This window comes from Pteronotus mesoamericanus, unplaced genomic scaffold (genome assembly GCF_021234165.1).
Source record: "Pteronotus mesoamericanus isolate MK-2021 breed Mesoamerican mustached bat unplaced genomic scaffold, CSHL_Meso_final scaffold_533, whole genome shotgun sequence".
In the NCBI taxonomy this organism is placed as follows: Eukaryota; Metazoa; Chordata; class Mammalia; order Chiroptera; family Mormoopidae; genus Pteronotus; species Pteronotus mesoamericanus.
The window spans coordinates 3641161-3657351 of NW_026555320.1; the positions used below are offsets into that span (position 1 = coordinate 3641161).

General features: G+C 59.7%; 2 protein-coding genes across 2 annotated transcripts; both read left to right on the forward strand.

The window, feature by feature from the left end:
- Positions 1-2013: 2013 nt before the first annotated feature.
- LOC129087655 (protegrin-2-like) lies at positions 2014-9159 on the forward strand. The gene is made up of 4 exons (XM_054594599.1): positions 2014-2214; positions 2822-2929; positions 3070-3141; positions 8965-9159. Exons 1-4 carry the CDS (start codon positions 2014-2016, stop codon positions 9157-9159), a joined length of 576 nt encoding a protein of 191 aa, XP_054450574.1.
- Positions 9160-11163: 2004 nt separating this feature from the next.
- Positions 11164-15151, forward strand: LOC129087656 (protegrin-2-like). The gene is made up of 7 exons (XM_054594600.1): positions 11164-11364; positions 11970-12077; positions 12217-12288; positions 12865-12910; positions 13237-13240; positions 14726-14798; positions 15056-15151. The coding sequence occupies exons 1-7, from the start codon at positions 11164-11166 to the stop codon at positions 15149-15151; spliced, it is 600 nt and encodes a 199-aa protein (XP_054450575.1).
- The last annotated feature ends 1040 nt before the right edge of the window (positions 15152-16191 follow it).

Here is a 16191-nt window from a genome sequence, read left to right on the forward strand (position 1 = left end):
GGCAGGTCAAGCAGAAGGGGCGAAGTGCAGGAGGCTCCGAGGGCCCGAGTAGCCGCATGCAGGAGCCGCGTGACTCCTGGGGCTCGCAGGGCTGCGGGGAGGGCGCCGGGGGCCGCAGGACGCCCGGCCCTGAGCCAGCCTGTGGGGCTTCGGCTCCTGAAGGCAGGGCGTGAAATGGCCACATCAGCAGGCGGAAGCGGCGCCTAGACAATGGCGTGGCAAGCGGACTGTGGTCCGGGGAGAGCCTGGAACCTGGAGAAGGTGGAGTCCAAGGCTGTGGCCGCACTTAGGGGGAGGGAGGATGGTGGCAGGAGCCAGATTGGGGCAGAGACGGAGGTCCGAGGGGACCATTGTGCAGCCGGCAGCGAGCAAACAGCAGGCCAGGCGGCCTGGGGACGGCCAGGGCTGATCCTAGAAGTCTTTTCTTTTCAAAGACTTTATGTATTATTTGTTTTTGGCGAGCTGAGCAGGGGAGTAGAAAGGAAGAGAAATAATAGCATGAGGTTTTCTCTCACTTGCTACCCTGAGGGATCCCGCCCACCGCCCAGGCATTGTCCTGACCGGGAATCCAAGCAGCGACCCTTTGGTTTGCAGGGCACGCTCAGTGCCCTGAGACACAGCAGCCTGGGCTGATCCCAGAAACCTGGAACTGAGAGACGCAGACCAGCTGTCCTGTGTGCCAGATGACGGAGGGCCTGAGAGAGTGTGTCCCCTGACAGATGTGACACCCGTGGAGAAGCAGTCCCAGAAGGCGCTCTGCAGGCCCTCCAGGCTAAGGGACAGGTCGTGGGAGGAGACCCAGAGGGAGCTACAGGGGAGGCAGGAGGGAAACCAGGAGGGCGGCCTCTGGGGATGATGGGGCAGGCGAAGGATTGAGTGGACAGGGGGCCCCCTTCGCCTGGGGAGGTAGATACCTGGCTTGAGAGCGGCCCCGGGCCGGCGAGGGCTGGCCAGCCAGCAGTCCCTGCCTGTGACAGCAAAGGAGCGGGCCAGGGAAGTTGGAGATGTTCCTTCCTCAGCCTGAGCGGGGGAGAGGTCCGGGAAACAGGCCACGTCTGGCTGCGGCTGGGGACATTTTCAGACCGGAAAGCAGGAGAGAAGAATCCGGGAAAGTGCACAGTGGCCCCACGTACCTGAACTGACCGAGGGCTGCGGCCAGAGCAGGTGAATAGGCCTGGGCATCCTCCACAGAACCGGCTGTGCAGGTAAGACTGCGGACCCAGCGGTGACTGTTCCTCCCTCGACCAGCCTGACCTGAGGACCCTCGGGTTGGGTTGCGGGGCCTGGAACGAGGACTCAGTGCTGATCAGTGGTGCTGAGAGCGAAGCAGAGACTCACAGCAGCCAGGACTCAGGGGGGAGAGGTCTTCGATTCCTTTAGGGTGGGTCTCCCATGATTCCTTCTCTGCCTCCCAGGAAGGGGGTCCCACAATTCTAATTTATTTTAAGGTTCTTTCGGTGAAGCGGAGATCAGGCAGCATCTTCTCCACAGGCGCATTCTTGATTTCTAGGATTTAACGCTTTTCCAAAAGCAGAAACCACCAGTTTAGACAGGGTCTCAGCCCTTTATCTTTGTTCTTTATCTTATCCCTGGGGCACCTCTGGAATGCCCTCTTTCCTGACAATCTGCTGCCTCAACGTGGCAGGACCCCGATCCTGAGGCGGCCACAGTGGGGAGAGGGACGCAGGACGGACGCCTGGCTCCTTCCTCTCTCTGGACCTCTCACTTCTCTTGAGCAACCCTGGCGAAACTCCCTGATGGGCCCCGGCATGATCAGGATGCTGTCAAGGATATGGAGAAACCATTTCTTCATGGCGCACACGGGGCCGGCCAAGCCCCCAGTCCAGCGAGCCCCGTGAGGCAACAGCGGGGCTGAGGCAAGCTCCCGCCCAGCCCAGCGCGGGCAGGAGGCCGGTGCCGGGGCGGGGCAGGAAGGCCCAAGGTCGGGCCCTTGCAACACTGTCGGGCATAAAGGAGGGTTCCACAGGCTAGGGTGACGCAGACAAGTGGACCATGGAGGCCCAGAGGGATGGCCGCTCCTGGGGGCGCTGGTCACTGATGCTCCTGCTTCTGGGCCTGGCGACGCCGCCAGCCACTGCCCAGGCCCTCAGCTACAACGAGGCCGTGCTCCGTGCCGTGGAGGCCTTCAACCAGCGGTCCTCGGAGGCTAGTCTCTACCGCCTCCTGCAGCTGGACTCGCAGCCGCCCAGTGCAGTGAGTGGGGCAGGGGACTCGGGAGGGAGGCTCTGGGCCAGCCAGGGGCCACGCTGCCACCCTGTGTGCTCATGCAGGGCCTGGGCTCGGGATGACACTCCTCCCTTTCCGTGGGACCCCACCTCTTCCAAGAGACGTTCCCCAGTGGTGTTCCCTCCCTGATCACAGCCTCCTGCCTTAGAGCCTATGGTGTGCGAGGTGGTACCCCCTCCACACCCGCATTGTGGCCTCAGGGACTGCTGGGAGTCCCGGGAACAGGAGTGGGGCCACTGGGTCTGGGACGTGACTTCCATGTTTCCAGTTGATCCTGTTCCTGCTCGTCTCTCACACAGAGCATGGGCTTTGCTGAGCCTTGAGATTCCTGTGACTCTGTCATTCCTGCAAGAGCCCCCTGACGTCTCTCTGGGTCCAGAGCTTGTCTGAGGTTTACCCTGCGCTCTGTGTGCTTGGCAGGGGCAGGGATGGGCCCTGTCCTGCTCCCCTCTGTGACCCACACCCCACCCAGTCATGGACACAGTAGGGGCTTGTCAAATGGCGGACACGGGGAGACAGGACGAAGAAGCCTGGCAGGTACCCAGCCCGGTCTCCCCACTGTCTCTTCCGTCAGGACGAGGACCCAAACAGCCCGAAGCCTGTGAGCTTCACGGTGAAGGAGACTGTGTGCCCCAGGACGACGCAGCTGCCGCCCGAGCAGTGTGCCTTCCAGGAGAACGGGGTGAGGCTGGGGCCCGGGGCCGACGGGGCCTCCCCTGACGCTGATCCATAGGCGTCCACGGAACCGTTCCCGTCACCGGGGTGAGGCTGAACGGTTTAAGCCCAGAGATCCCAGTTTGACCTCAGGCCTCGTCTTTCCAGCTGGTGAAACAGTGTTCGGGGACCGTCACCCTGGACCAGGCCAATGGCCCCTTTGACATCAACTGTGTGAACGTAAGTGGCCCCTTCCCCCACTGTCGGGGCCCGCGGGCGGGGGTGCATGGAGCTTCCTGTGGACCAGTTCACCGTTGCCCCATCCAGGGCAGAGAGAGCCCCTCGTGGCCTGGGCTCCTCCCTCAGCCCGAGCCCCAGGTCCCCAGGACTGGCTCTGCAAGGCCCCGGAGCAGCGGTTGTCCAAGGGCCGTCCTCTCCCGGGAAGGTGGTGGCAGCGCCGGTTGTTAGGCCCGTTGAGACCTGCTGCCTCCCAGTCTGGGGTGGGGCCCAGAACTTTGTATTTCGGCAGCCGTCCCGTAGAGCCTGACCCATGCGGACATCGGAGAGCCAGGGGCTCCAATGATGGGTTTTCAACCCAAGCTCTGGCCTGCATTGCTGGATGGGCTTTGTGACCCTGGGAAGCCACTAGCGATCTAGTCCTCTGCTTCCTCATCTGATTATGGTGTCAGGACTCAACCACGTGTGTGGAGGCGCTACCCAGAGGGTGGAATGTAGTCGTAAGGCTCCGAGAGTGGCCAGGAAGGTTTTGTCGAGGTGGGAAGGGGTTTTGACCCTGCATCCATCATTCACAAGGAGTCTGTTTCTTTCTGGTGCACAGGTGCAGAACGTCAGACGGGGAAAGGTCTTGTGGAGTCTTGGCAAAAAAATTGGTAAAGCGATTGGCAAAGTGTTTCAAAATATTCGCCCGGGAGTCGCTATGAGCGTTCCGTTTGGTTAGCCAGGGCCTTGTGGCTAGGGATGTGTTTTGTCCTGGCTCCACTTTCTGGACTCGGAGAAATAAATTCTTGTGAAAGAAGTCTCCTGAAGCTTCGATTTCACCTGTGTTGCCCTCCCTCACTTCCCTCCTCAGGGTCGGAGCGGTCCGGTGTGTGCCTGCACACCGTGCGCGCTTGTGCGGCACAGCTCTGGCGTCGGTGCGGGCAGCTTTTCCAGTCATGAGGGTGTGGGCGGAAGCAGCAGGGCCAGGGGGTCCAGGACAGCGTCTCCACTCTCAGGCTCCCACAGCCCAACCCCGTGCCACTTCCCCGCCCCCACACCCTCCCATTCCCCCCTACCCCCGCCCCGCTAGTGATTGAGCATCCAGTAGGGACTGAAGGAGATCGACCCCGAGCGCACCCTGCTGCGGATGCTGGTGTGCTATCAGTGCTCACAAGGTGAGGTAGCTTTAATGCCACCTCCCAGAAGCTCTTGTCCACATTCCTTTTTCTTTTTTTTAAACATTAGTTGATTGATTGATTGATATACAGATATATAGGACGGAGATAGAGAGGGAGAGAAACATCCATGTGACTGGGAGACATCGATTGGTTTGGTCTTGACAGAGGTGTGACCAGAACTGAACCTGCAACCCTGCATGTGCCCTGGCCGGCATCAAACCAGCAACCCTTCCACTTACAATGTGATGCCCGACCACCCCAGCCATCCAGCCAGGCTGGGACCACCCTTGGTCTCACGGTTACCCCTCAAAATTGGGAGGAGTGACCACAATGGGCCTGCAACCCAGAGGCATCAGCAAAACACAGCAAAGGGAGTAGCGGAAACTTTTCCGAAGTGTGAAGTCAAGGGGGCTGCAGAGATGTGCCGGGTGGCTCATCCTTGTTGCCCCGCTCCCTGGCCCCGCGACAAGGTACCACTGCAGAGTGTGTGCGGCTGCCCTCACATGTACGCCTGGGAGACTGTGCCCCGTGTTGGGCAGCTGAGGGAGAGTTCCCAGTAGGTGGAGGGGATGGGGCCAGAGTTAGGCCAGAGGCAGAGGACAGGGAGTGGAAGCCTGGGGGCAGTAGGGAAGCACAGTCGGTTCTGGCGCAGGGGAGGCTTTCACTCCAATGGGCCTATTTTTCCTGTGAGGTTTCTTGAGGTCCTCTCTGGAGGTCAGAGCTGCTGGATCAGAGCTGGGCCCTCCTTCCTACTTGCCCCTGGGTGCTGTGCCCTCTGCAGAACATACCGGGACGTGAGGAAACACTATGTGCTGGAGGCCAGAGTGGTCATTCTGTGTCTGGGCCTCCAGGAGGTAACATTGCCCCTGGGATCCCTTCCCATCCTGGTTGACTTACAGCCTGTGGCGCCAACCAGCTGGTAGCTGTTTGACAAATGACCACATTAGGCAAGATGCTGAGAGTGTGTGTGTGTGTGTGTGTGTGTGTGTGTGTGTGTGGCGGGAGAGGGGGATGGGGAATGGGGACTGGGTTGCCAGGACTGAACCCTTCTCAGCCGTGAACAAACCCTGCCCTAGAGGAAGCCGGGGGTGCAACCACGCCCTCCCTTTCGGCCAAAAATCCGGACCCCTGGGCATCTCCTGGACTTTGGGACGCCTGTGTGTTCTGTGAAGGAGGGTAAGTCCGAGAATTCCCACGTCTGCAGTGAAGCCCACACTGACTTCACAGACAAGGATTGGAAGTCGAGGGCCTTGTCCCTGGCCCATGATGGTGTCTCCTCAGCAAGGCCTTGGCCCCCCTGCCCTGGGACTGTCAGCGCCGCCCTAGCAGTGGGTGGCAGGTGGCGGCCGCCCCAGGGCTCCTCCTTTTCCCCACCTTCAGAGCCTTCTGTACGTTCAGCTCCTCTGAGATCAGGCTCCGCTGTCCCGGAGTTGGGGAGGGGGATGAATGTGCCTTCCTGGGAAAATATGCCCGCCCATTGCCACCGCTTACTCCTCGCTCTGCTGCTTTAAAAACAGAGGTAAACATTTTCTACCATAAATTCCACTCGTGGCATCATTTCGTGAGTTCTGACACATGTATGCAATTGTGTAACCACAGTCACGATGTAGAACGTTCTCACTACACAAACCTTCCCTCTCGCCCCTTGGCGGTGAGTCCCCTCTTGCTCACCCGGGCCCCTGGTGGCCACTGGTCAACCTCCTCCCACTAGAGCTTCGCCTTTTCGGGGGATTTCCCATGGACAGGAGCAGACAATCATGACCTTTTGCCTCTGGCTTTTTTCCCTCACCCTCATGTTTATGAGGTGCATTGGAGTGTGTGTGCTGGCAGTTCCTTCCTTTTTCCTGCCCAGGAGCATTGCAGAACGCGTGTGGGTGGCCCAGTGTGAGGAGCTTGGCAGGGGACACCGGGGTGTCCCTGGTTGTTGACTATTTTCTTCTTCCCCTCCTCCTGCTCCTCCTGGACGTCCTCTTCCTCCTCATTTGTGGTCTTCACCTTCATCCTCTTGTTCTACTTCTTGAGTAATTTGTATAATTTGTTATGAATATTATCTTAAGAGGTTTTGTGTAGAGACCTGCTTTCATTTCCTGGTGGCAAACACCCAGGGATGGAGTTTCTGGGTTGCATAATCAGAGCTCCCCCTTTTGAAAATGACTCCTGCGTGTTCTCACCTTATCACCGTCGGGCGTGGGGGGAGGGCGTTGAGGGCAAGGAGAGCGTGAGCTGGGGCGGGGGAGCCTGCGGTGCCCTGCGCCTCAGCCTCCCATCTGTCTTCAAGGATCCCGGTGTCTTGGGCAAGTTGCTTTCCTTCCTCTGGGTCTGTCTTGGTTTTAGTCCATGTGAGGAGGAAACAGCCTCAGGGGCCTCCCTGCCTGTTCCAGAGGGTGTTCTTTGGGTGCACGGCGGTGGCGAGGGCCGCCTCTGGCCGCTACTCGCGGCCTGCGCTCTGCGGGCTGGGGCTGCGGTCACGCGGTGCCCGTGAGACAGAATGTGGCCCCGACGGAGAGGGCTCCCTCGGAGCGCCCCATCTCTCCCCAGCCCCCGGGGCCTGGCCGCAGCCAGTGTCGGCCAACCCTCGGAGGTTCTTCTTGGCCTGGAGCTGGTGGCCGAGGGCTGCTGTGGTCTGGGGGTCTGAGGCCATCCGTTCCCCATAAACACCTCAGAGGGTGCCGGTACACGGAGGAGGGAAAATTAGCAAGGACACCATAGCAAAACGGTCTCCACCGCAGTCCAACGTGTATGTAGCTCCTTATGTTACAATTAATGAAAGTTAAGGAAACACTTCTTGGGTTAGACTAGCCAAGTTTCAAGCTGCCTACACCCCTGAGTGTTTAAACATTACCATATTGGGGAGCACAGATACAGGGCAGTCCTTTGGCAGAGAAAGTACTACAAGGCAGATGATAGAGACCTCAAACCCCCCATTTGGAACGGTCTGTATCGTTAGACTGTCCCTGTGGGATGAGGCAGCCCCCAAGGTCAGGCGGCTGGCAGAGAAGGATGCGGGCAGCTCCGGCGGGCAGAGGTCTCCCCGAGCGAGCTGCCTGCACTGGAGCCCGCGGGCGGCTGTGGGGTGGACCCTGAGTCACACAGCCCAAGTAGGTGAGGGCTCTGGAGGGAAGGAGAAGGGGGGCTCCACCCGTGGCTGTGAGCCGGCTGAGGAGGGAGGGGCTGCAGCGCAGGGCAGGGTGGGGAAGCGCAGCTGGCTGCACCAGGCACGAGGAGAAATAGAGGGCGACTGGGAACGGTGGCCCCCCAGCTCGGGGAGGAGGCGGTGACACCCCCTTGCGCCAATCTCTGCAGGGCCTTCTGCTCCCATAGGTTGGGCCGTTCTGTGCTGTTTCCTGGGTGAGAGGTGGGTGAGGGGACGGTGCCCGGGGATCTGCGCCACTATCCAGGGCCTGGCGACCGCGGCCCCCGCATTTCTGCCCACCCCAGACCTGGCTCTTCTTCCCTCTCCCTTTTCCTTGTCTGTCTCTGCCTCTTTGCCTGCGTCTCTGCCTGTCGGTCGTTCTCTCCTCCGAACAAAATCCCTGGAGGCCCGAGGGGGACACTTTGACAGCGTGCTCGTCCCCTCTCCCTTGGGGCTTCGTCCACCTGCGGCACCTCGAGCTGGGCTGACACGCACGTGCCGCTGAGAGTGGTGCCCAGGACTTGGGTTTTCAAAGGAGTCGCCGCCAGTGAGAGGCTGCCCGATGATGCCAACGCCTGTTTGCCTGACCCAGCGTCAAAGGACCCGACCAGCCCTTGGGAGCTGCTTCTGGCCTTGTTATAATAGCGGCTGCTTGATGGAGAATCTAGAGTGTCCCCTCCAACCAGGAGGGAACGGGCCCTAATTTGTGGGCCTGACCCAGAGGGAAGCAGGGCAGGGCAGCGCATGCCCTCGTCTAAAGATCAACATGGGAACCCACTTCTCTCCCAGCTTGGCTCCTTCAGGACCCTGAGCCAGAAAAAAGGCGAGGGATCCCGGAAAGATCTTAGGGGTCCCATGTCCTGATCTGACTGCCCTCAAAACCACTGTCAGGGGCCCCGATGTGCAAGGCCGGCTTGATCAAGAGCCCACTGGGGCAACATCGGGCCTAAGAAACAGGGTTGCGCACACGCCCATTGCTCCTTCCTTCTCCCGAGGCCGAGTGCGCAAGCAGCGGCAGTTTTCAAATCACCTTCCAAGGGGCCCTGGCAGGCGCCCAAGGGCCGCACAGGCCACCAGAGGCCCACAGCTACCTCAGGCCTCATGGCCACATGGCCATTCTAGCTCAGGAGAGCTGGGCGAGAACATTTCTCCAGGCCTCTGGACCCCTCTGTCACAGGGGCCCGTTCTCTGTCCCGTGGTGCTCCCTGCTCCTCCCAGCACCAGCCACCCAGCCGCGTGTCCCCACAAGAGCACCGACCAGGGCGTCATGGGGGCCCAAATCACAGGACACCTCCTGAAGGCAGTGGGAGCGGAGAGGAGGAGCATGCTGGTCTGGTGTCATGGCAGGGACTTGGCACAGCCGGAAGGGCGGGTCAAGCAGAGCGGGCAATGACCAGAAGGCGACGAGGGCCCCCGTGGTGGGCGCATGTTGCTACGGGGGAGGGCACACAGAGCCACCGGACACCAGGCCCTGAGGCCAGCCTGCAGGGCGTGGGCTCCTGAAGGCTGGGCGTCAAATGGCCACATCAGCAGGTTCCAGGGCCCCTGGACAATGGCGTGGCCAGCGGACTGTGGTCTGAGAAGAGCCTGGAACCTGGAGGACATGGCGTTGAGGCCGTGGCAGCATTAGGAGGAGGGAAGGCGGTGGCAGGAGCCACGGCAGCGGCGGTGCCGGAGGCCCGAGGGGGACCTCTGTGCAGCGAGCTAGAGATCCTCGCTTTGGTTTAGACCCCACTCAGTCAGGGGGGATCCAACGGGCCGGTTCAATATCCTTCTGGTGTTGCCGCCGGCGGGCACCCCGCCCGCCCTCTGGAGCCTATACCGCACTCCGTACCAGTTAGATTGCGCTGAAGCCTACTCTTCTGTCTCTGAGGTTACGAGCCTCCTCTCTCGCTGCTGCTCAGTTGTTGGTTCCAGGTGATTTCTCCACCACGTACTGGTAATCCCAGGTCGGTCCTGGGTGGAGGTCAGTGTGACTTCCACTCACTCCACTGCCCTCTTGTCTTTTCTACCTATTTACTATTTATTTTTAGAGAGAGGGGAAGGGCGGGAGAAAGAGTGACAAAAGTATGAATGTGTGGTTGTCTCTCCCACGCTACCCACAGGGGATCCCGCCCACCGCCCAGGCGTGTGCCCTGACCAGGAATCCAAGCAGCGACCCTTTGGTTTGCAGGACACACTCAATGCCCTGAGCCACGCCAGGCAGGACGAACCCCAGAAGCCTTGAACTCAGAGAACGGACCAGATGCCGTCCGCCCCGGTTAACGGAAGGCCTGAGGTAGCGTGTCAGCAGAGAGACGTGACCCATGGGAAGAGAAGAGGACCGGCAAGGCGCTCTGCAGGCCCTCCAGGCTAAGGGAAGGGGCGTGGGAGGAGACCCAGAAGGAGCTACAGGGGAGGCAGGAGGGAAACCAGGAGAGCGGCCTCAGGGGAAGACCGGGCTGCCGAAGGTTTGGGAGGACAGGGGCCCCCTTCGCCTGGGGAGATAACGACCAGGCTTGAGAGCGGCCCCGGGCCGGCGAGGGCTGGCCAGCTGGCAGTGCCCTCCCTGTGGCAGCAAAGGAGCAGGTGAGTGTCGTTGGAGAGGGCCCTTGCTCAGCCTGAGCAGGAGAGAGGTCGGGGCAACAGGCCACATCTAGCGGTGGCTGGACATGTTTACAGACCAAAATTACTAGAGAAGATTCCGGGAGAGGGCACAGTGGTCCCGAGCGCCTGAAGTGACCAAAGGCTGGGGCTAGAGCGGGTGAAGTAGACTTGGCATCCTCCACGGAACTGGCTGTGCAGGTAAGTCTGCAGACCCAGCGGTGACTGTTCTTCCCTCGACCAGCCTGACCTGAGGGCCCTCTGGGTGGGTTGTGGGGCCTGGAAGGAGGACTCAGTGGTGATCACATTGTCACAGGTGGGAACAGGTAACCAGGGTCGTGGTGACTGCAGACAAACATTGAACAGAACATACAGAGTCTATAGCAGAAAGTGAAAGAAAGCAGATAAATGAAGCCACGCAGAACATGGGAGCACCAACTCTGAGCAGAGCAGGGCAGAGCAGAGCCTCACAGCAGCCAGGACTCAGGGGGGAGAGGGCTTCGATTCCTTTAGGGTGGGTCTCCCATGATTCCTTTCCTGGCTCGGGAACGAGGTCCCACAATGCCAATTTATTTTAAGGCTCTTTGAATGAAGCAGGGGTCAGGCAGCATCTTCTGCACAGGCACATTCTTGATTCCCTAGGATTCAACGCTTTTCCAAAAGCAGAAACCACCAGTCGGAGAACAGGGTCTCCGCCCTTTATCCTTCTTCTTTATCTTATCCCTGGGGCACCTCTGGAGTTGGCTCCTTCCTGACTATCTGCTGCCTCAACGTGGCAGGACCCCGATTCCTGGGCCGGCCACAGTGGAGAGAGGGACGCAGGACGGACGCCTGGCTCCTTCCTCTCTCCTGGACCTCTCACCTCTCGGGAGAAACCCCGGGGAAACTCCCTGAGGGGCCCCGGATTGACCAGGATGCTGTCAAGGAGATGGAGAAACCCTTTCTTCGCGGCACACACGGGACCAGCCGAGCCCCCGGTCCAGCGAGCCCCGTGAGGCAACAGCGGGGCTGAGGCAAGTTCCCGCCCAGCCCAGCGCGGGCAGGAGGCCGGTGCCGGGGCGGGGCAGGAAGGCCCAAGGTCGGGCCCTTGCAACACTGTCGGGCATAAAGGAGGGTCCCACAGGCTGGGGGGACGCACATTCAGGGACCATGGAAGCACAGAGGAACCGCGGCTCCTGCGGGCGCTGGTCACTGATGCTCCTGCTGCTGGGCCTGGCGACGCCGCCAGCCACTGCCCAGGCCCTCAGCTACAACGAGGCCGTGCTCCGAGCCGTGGAGGCCTTCAACCAGCGGTCCTCGGAGGCTAGTCTCTACCGCCTCCTGCAGCTGGACTCGCAGCCGCCCAGTGCAGTGAGTGGGGCAGGGGACTCGGGAGGGAGGCTCTGGACCAGCCAGGGGCCACACTGCCACCCTGTGTGCTCATGCAGGGGCTGGGCTCGGGATGGCACTCCTCCCTTTCCGTGGGACCCCACCTCTTCCAGGAGACCTTCCCCAGCTGTGTTCCCTCCCCAATCACAGCCTCCTGCCTATAGTCTATGCTGTGCGAGGAGGTACCCCCTCCACACCCACATGGTGGCCTCAGGGCCTTCTGGGAGTCCCGGGAACAGGAGTGGGGCCACTGGGTCTGGAACGTGACTCCCCTGCTTCCAGCTGTCTCTGCTCCTGCTCGTCTCTCACACGGGCAAGGGCTTTGCTGAGCCCGGAGATTTCCGTGACACTGTCTTTCCTGCAGGAGGCCCCCCTGATGTCCCTCGGGTCCCAGAGCTTGTCCGAGGTCCTCCCTGTGCCCTGTATGTGGGCGGGGGCAGGGATGGGCCCTGACCTCCTCCGTCTGTGCCCCTCACCCCACCCGGTGCAGGGAAATAGCCAGGGCCTGTGTCATGGGGTCTCAGGGAGACAGGACGAAGAAGCCTGGCAGGTACCCAGCCCGGTCTCCCCACTGTCTCTTCCGTCAGGACGAGGACCCAAACAGCCCGAAGCCTGTGAGCTTCACGGTGAAGGAGACTGTGTGCCCCAGGACGACGCAGCTGCCGCCCGAGCAGTGTGCCTTCCAGGAGAACGGGGTGAGGCTGGGGCCCGGGGCCGACGGGGCCTCCCCTGACGCTGATCCATAGGCGTCCACGGAACCGTTCCCTTCACTGGGGTGAGGCTGGACGGTTAAGCCCAGAGATCCCAGTTTGACCTCAGGCCTCGTCTTTCCAGCTGGTGAAACAGTGTTCGGGGACCGTCACCCTGGACCAGGCCAACGACCCCTTTGACATCAACTGTGTGAACGTAAGTGGCCCCTTCCCCATTGTCGGGGTCTGTGTGCGGGGGTGCATGGAGCATCCTATTGACCAGTTCATCGCTGCCCCATCCAGGGCAGAGAGAGCCCTTCGTGCCCTGGGCTCTTCTCGTAGCCTGGACTCCAGTACCCTGGACTGGCTCTGCAAGGCCTCGGAGCCATGATTGTCAAAGTGCGGTTTTCCCCTTGTAACGTTTTGAAAATGCCAGCTCAGACCTGCTGACTCCCAGTCTCGGGGTGGACCCAGCACTTTGTATTTCAGCAGCCTTCCCGTAGAGCCTGACTCCTGCGGACGTTGGAGAGTGATGGGTTTTCAGCCCATGGTCTGCCCTGCGTTGCCGGGATGGGCTGTATTTCCCTGGGAAGCCACTACCCATCTGGGTCCTCTGCTTCCTCATCTATAATGGGTCTCGGGACTCAACCACGTGTTCTGAGAGTTCCTGCCAGAGGGTGGAATGTAGCTGTGAGGCTCCCGGGGTGGCCCCGGGAAAGTGAGGTCTAGTTGGCAAGCGGTCCTGACCCTGGGTCCAAACCCCCGAAGCAACCTCTTTCTTCCTGGTGCACAGGTGCAGAATGTCAGACGTCTCCCAAGAGGCCACCGGCGGGGGAGAGGTCGGCCCAGAAGAGGGGGGAGAGGGGACCGGCCGGGGAGACTTCCCCGCCGGGGGAGGAGGAGATGGGGCTGAATGATCGAAGATATTATTTTCTAAACTTGAGGCCAGGGAAGAGTTTTAACGGTCGGATTTGCCCTGGCTCCAGCTTCTGCTCTATGAAAAATAAAGTCTTGTGAAAGCAATGCCACCAGGCTTCAGTGTCACATGTCTCTCCTTCCCTCACTTACAGCCTCGGGGTCCAGGCTGTTCTGTGTGCGCATGCGCACCGTCCACGCACGCGTTTCGCCAAAACTGAGGCCTGGGTGGGACAGGTGTTCCCTGCAGGACGGTATGGGGGAGGCTGAGAGGACAGGGGGTCTAGGACAGCGTCTCCACTCTCAGTGTCGTCCCCTCCCCCGATACCACATCTCCACCGCCCACCCCCGGCCCTGCCTCGTCCCCTCGCTCCCCACTTCCTCTGTAAGTCTGATGTAGAAACTCAAGGGGATGTAATCTGTGTGCACCTGGCTAGGGATGCTCCGGAGCTGTCCCTGCTCGTGAGGTGGTGACCGTGGAGGGAGGGACCAGGCATCTGTTAAACACTCACAGAGAAGCACTTCACTCTCATGTTTGGCTGGGTTCTAAGGTCACCAGGATCCGATACCCACAAAGTTTCAAGGTCCCTTGAAAATGTCCCCTCTGCTAATCCCTCCACACCGCGGGGTAGCCATCAAGGGCGCCCGCTGCGATCAGCTCTTCACCTGGGTGGTGAGGGACCAGGCGCTGGAGATAAAGGTCTGCCTTTCCCCAGTGGGTGAGCTTCTCGGACTTGCACGTGGTGGTTCTAGGGAAGGAACTGCCGTCTATTGCTCAAGGATGGAGGTGAGGCTCAGTTAAGGCCTCTGGTCTAGTTGCAGTAGAGTGAGTTTTCCCCCAGGAACGCGCTTCCGTGGAGTCGAGTGGAGACTGTGGCTGAGCCCAAAGGCCTGGCTCTGTGACCTGAGCGCTCCAAGGGGAATGTTTGCTCCCCCAGGCACGGCCCAGGAGGGCAGCCTCGGACAGCGTTAATGCCGCCTCCCAGAAGCTCTTGTCCTCATTCTTTATTCTTTTTTTAACATCGATTGATTGATTGATACACAAGAGGAAGAAAGAGAGAGAGAGGTACATCATTGTCACAGAGATACATCGATTTATGATTGTTTGGTTCTCTTCCTTACTACGACCAGGACCGAACCAGCAACCCTGCATGTACCCTGGCCGGCATCAAACCAGCAAGACTTCCACTTGCAATGTGATGCCTGACCACCTCAGCCATCCAGTCAGTTCAGGACCACCCTCGGTCTCAGTTTTACCCCACAAGAAGTGGGAGGAATGACCTCGACATGTCTGCTTCACAAACACATCAAAAAGACACAGCAAAGCAAGTAGCAGAAACCCTTTTCCAAAGTGTGAAGTCAAGGGGGCTGCAGAGATGTGCCGGGTGGCTCATCCTTGCTGCCCCGCTCCCTGGCCCCACGACGAGGTAACACTGCAGAGTGTGTGCAGCTGCCCTCACATGTACGCCTGGGAGACTGTGCCCCGTGTTGGGCAGCTGAGGGAGAGTTCCCAGTGGGTGGAGGGGATGGGGCCAGAGTTAGGCCAGAGGCAGGGGACAGGGAATGGAAGTCTCGGGGGCAGTAGGGAGCCACAGTTGGTTCCGGAGCAGGGGAGGCTTTCGCTCCAATGGGCCTATTTTTCCTGTGAGGTTTCTTGAGGTCCTCTCTGGAGGTCAGAGCTCCTGGATCAGAGCTGGGCCCTCCTTCCTGCTTGCCCCTGGGTGCTGTGTCCTCCACAGAACGTACCGGGACGTGGGGAAACACTATGTGCTGGAGGCCAGAGTGGTCATTCTGTGTCTGGGCCTCCAGGAGGTAACATTGTTTCTGGGGTACCTTCCCATCCTGGTTGAGCTACAGCCTGTGGCGCCAACCAGCTGGTAGCTGTTTGACAAATGCCCACATAAGGCAAGATGCTGCTTGTGTGTGTGTGTGTGTGTGTGTGTGTGTGTGTGTGGCGGGAGAGGGGGATGGGGGGATGGGGACTTGGTTGCCAGGACTGAACTCTTCTCAGCCGTGAACAAACCCTGCCCTAGAGGAAGCCGGGGGTGCAACCACGCCCTCCTTTTCAGCCAAAAATCCGGACACCTGGGCATCTCCTGGACTTTGGGACGCCTGTGTGTTCTGTGAAGGAGGGCAAGTTCGAGAAGTGCCCACGTCTGCAGTGAAGCCCACACTGACTTCACAGACAAGGATTGGAAGTTGAGGGCCTTGTGCCTGGCCCATGACAGTGTCTCCTCAGCAAGGGCTTGGCCCCCCCGGCCCTGGGACCCTCAGTTCGGCCTCCAGCGGTGGGGGACAAGCGGCAGCCGCCCCAGGGCTCCTCCTTTTCCCCACCTTCAGAGTCTTCTGCACGTTCAGCTCCTCTGAGATCAGGCTCCGCTGTCCTGGAGTTGGGGAGGGGGAACAACGCGCCTTCCTGGGAAAATATGCCCGCCCATTGCCACCGCTTACTCCTCACTCCGCTGCTTTGAAAACAGAGGTATCAATTTTATACCCTGAAGTCCACTCAAGGCATCATTTCGTGAGTTCTGGCACATGTATGCAATCGTGTAACGTCCACCACAGTCACGATGTAGAACGTTCTCACTACACAAACCTTCCCTCTCACCCCTTGGCGGTGAGTCCCCTCTTGCTCACCCGGGCGCCTGGTGGCCACTGGTCGACATCCTCTCACTGGAGCTTTGCCTTTTCTGGGGATTTCCCTTGGACAGGAGCAGACAATCATGACCTTTTGCCTCTGGCTTCTTTCCCTCACCCTCATGTTTGTGAGGTGCTTCTGAGTGTGTGTGCTGGCAGTTCCTTCCTTTTTCCTGCCCAGGAGCATTGCAGAACGCGTGTGGGTGGCCCAGTGTGAGGAGCCTGGCAGGGGACACCGGGGTGTCCCTGGTTATTGACTATTTTCTTCTTCTCCTCCTCTTCCTTCTTCATCTTCTTTTCCTTCTCATCCTTTTTCCTCCTCTTAAACTTCCTTTTACTCCTCTTCCTCCCTTCTGTCCTTCTTCTTGATCCTGGTGTTCATTTTATGTTCTTCTTCTTCAGTATTCTCAATATATTTTCAACGTGCATTCTCATATGAGTTTTTGCTTAGAGACCTGCTTTCATTTCTTGATAGTAAACACCCAGGGATGGCTTTTCCAGGTTGCATGGTGTCAGAGCTTATCCTTTTGAAAATGATTTCTGCTTGTTCTTACCCCATCAGGTGCTC

Excerpts from the sequence above, each read along its gene's own strand:
- LOC129087655 (XM_054594599.1), top strand. The coding sequence starts at position 2,014 with ATGGAGGCCCAGAGGGATGGCCGCTCCTGGGGGCGCTGGTCACTGATG. Across the intron at positions 2,215-2,821 it reads ACTCGCAGCCGCCCAGTGCA|GACGAGGACCCAAACAGCCC; the intron begins GTGAGTGGGGCA and ends CTCTTCCGTCAG. Across the intron at positions 3,142-8,964 it reads TTGACATCAACTGTGTGAAC|GTTCCAGGGCCCCTGGACAA; the intron begins GTAAGTGGCCCC and ends CCACATCAGCAG.
- LOC129087656 (XM_054594600.1), top strand. The coding sequence starts at position 11,164 with ATGGAAGCACAGAGGAACCGCGGCTCCTGCGGGCGCTGGTCACTGATG. Across the intron at positions 12,289-12,864 it reads TTGACATCAACTGTGTGAAC|GTGCAGAATGTCAGACGTCT; the intron begins GTAAGTGGCCCC and ends CCTGGTGCACAG. Across the intron at positions 14,799-15,055 it reads TGTGTCTGGGCCTCCAGGAG|CCAAAAATCCGGACACCTGG; the intron begins GTAACATTGTTT and ends CCTCCTTTTCAG.